The 2040-nt window shown below is 60.9% G+C and overlaps 1 protein-coding gene across 1 annotated transcript in view; it reads right to left on the bottom strand.

Moving 5' to 3' along the window:
* Positions 1 to 2033, bottom strand: part of GPATCH3 (G-patch domain containing 3) — a gene marked incomplete at its 5' end in the record, with an annotated part of 4025 nt that extends 1992 nt beyond the window's left edge. Inside the window, 2 exons of the mRNA XM_057387723.1 lie at positions 64 to 322; positions 1458 to 2033. Of these exons, the coding sequence (XP_057243706.1) occupies positions 64 to 322; positions 1458 to 2033 (835 nt within the window). The remainder of the gene's footprint in view (positions 1 to 63; positions 323 to 1457) is intronic.
* Between the last annotated feature and the right edge of the window lie 7 nt (positions 2034 to 2040).

Genomic DNA, 2040 nt, shown 5'->3' with positions numbered 1-2040 from the left:
GGGACTGCAGCAGCACCATGGGGTCTGTGGTGAGCAGTTCTGTGCCCAGAGGAGCTCAGAAGCCATGGGGAGGTGTTGGTGGTTCCACTGTCAGGGCTTTAGGCTGATTTGAGCTGGTGGGCTCAGTGACACAGAGTGCAGGGTCACCTCCATCCTCCTGCTGCCAGAACTGCGCGTCCGTGTAGAACACGAGGCCGGAGCCGCCCTTCTCCCACTTGAGCTCGATCTCCTCCTCAAAGAGCCGCTCCCGCGCCCGCTCCTGCTGCGTCACATCCTCGTGCAGGGCCTGGTGCCTCTCCCACTCCTCACACGTGTCATTGTCCTGTGGAGAGCCCAGCGTGGCACAGATCCCTCCAGGATGGGGCTGGGGACACGGGCACAGCCCCCTCCCCGGGCACAGCCCCCTCCCCACTCCTGAGCCTTCCCAACACCATCCCCTGAACACCCCGCGGGCAGAGCCGCTCCCGACACCGTGATGAGCTCATTCCCTGCTCATTCCCTGCTCATTCCCTGCTCATTCCCTGCTCATTCCTGACTAATGGCACTGCCAGAGTCAGCAAATGGGACAAACCCCGGCCCCACTGCCCCACCCGCCCCGCACACATGCCCATGTAAGGAGCAGCTGAGCTGGGCCTGAAGTCAGCACTAGCAATGAATTAATTCCAGTGCACTGATCCCCACGGAGATTGTGTGGGCTCCAGGAAGCGATCCCTGGCACAGACACAGCTCTGGGCACAGCCACAGCCAGCCAAGAACAGCCAGCAAACAGCCTGCCACAAACTGCTGCAGGAGGCTGTTTAGTCTGCAGAGGAAAGGACGGAATAAAAAGCTGGGAAAAGGAGGGAACAAAGCACTCTCTGTGCCTGCTGTTGCCAGGAGAAAYGAATGGGGTGGAATTGCAGCAGAGATTTGGCATCTGAGTCAGTTCTGGTGGAGGAAAGAACGGGAATGGCTTGCCTGGGGATGTGTAATGACAGAGGTTTGGGAGAACAGGCCAGACAGGCGTCTGCCAGGGAGGGAGCKGGGCTGGCTCCTGCCCAGCCCAGTCCAGGAGCTTTGTCACAAAAGCCATTTTCCTCACAGTGACTAAACTGCAAGTGCAGGAGCATCCAGGGTCAGCCCTTTGAGAGCCTCTGCACGTCACTGCCAGCACAGAGAGTGTCCCCAACCTGTGCCACCTCCCTGCCCAGCAGAGCAGAGCTGTGCCCATCTCCAGGGCAGCACCACCTCCCCTCTGCTCCCCTGGGACCAGACCCTTTGGGAACAGCCCCTGTGACATCCTGAGCACTCCTGACCCCACTGTCCCCACCCCGAGGGGCTCAGTGCACCAGGGGGGTGAACAACTGCATTTTAACACTGCTTTTAACAAGCCATGTATCCAATTAAAAAATTAAAAATGAACTCTGCGAGTGGGATCTGCCCTCACAGCTCAAACGGTGCTGGAATGTTCCACTTACATCATCTGAGTGTGACTGCTCTTCCTCCTGGTGCTGCTCCTCCTCCTCCTCGTGGGGCTGGGGCTGGGGCTGGGCTGGGTGAGGCACCCCCGAGGGTGGCACCGGCTCCTCTCCCTCGGTGATCTCATCCCCCTCAGCCGTGTAAACTCCTCCTTCCTCTGCCACCGTCTCAGTGTCCTGGTATTGGAAGGGCACGTTGCCATACCTGCGGGATGAGCCGGTCTTTGGGAAATGCAGCTGCAGCTTTTTGATGATGCGGGGGGGCAGCCTGCAGGTCCGGATCAGCTCCAGGAACACGCTCAGGGGGGTGCCCACGTTCCCGAAAGGCATGAASGACGGGGGGTTGAACTCGGGCAGSCGCCTCAGCTCCGCCTCGCTGACASATCCCGCGGCAGCCGCCGTGTCCKCAGCGCCGGGAGACAGCTCCGGGCCTGCGGGAGAGAGGGGATGGGCGGGGGTCCGCACCCACCGGGAGCGGGACAGGAAACCCGGGAGGCGGACGGGCAGGGCCAGCGGGGGCTCCTCCTGCCCCGGAACAGATTTAAAGCACTGAGGAAACTCCACAAGGGGTTTAAATCAGCAG

This window comes from Malurus melanocephalus, unplaced genomic scaffold (assembly GCF_030028575.1).
Source record: "Malurus melanocephalus ecotype Western Australia unplaced genomic scaffold, MMel_1.1 scaffold_1326, whole genome shotgun sequence".
Taxonomy (NCBI): Eukaryota; Metazoa; Chordata; class Aves; order Passeriformes; family Maluridae; genus Malurus; species Malurus melanocephalus.
The sequence above is the reverse complement of the archived record's forward strand: the minus strand, read 5'-3'. Positions and strand labels throughout refer to the sequence as shown.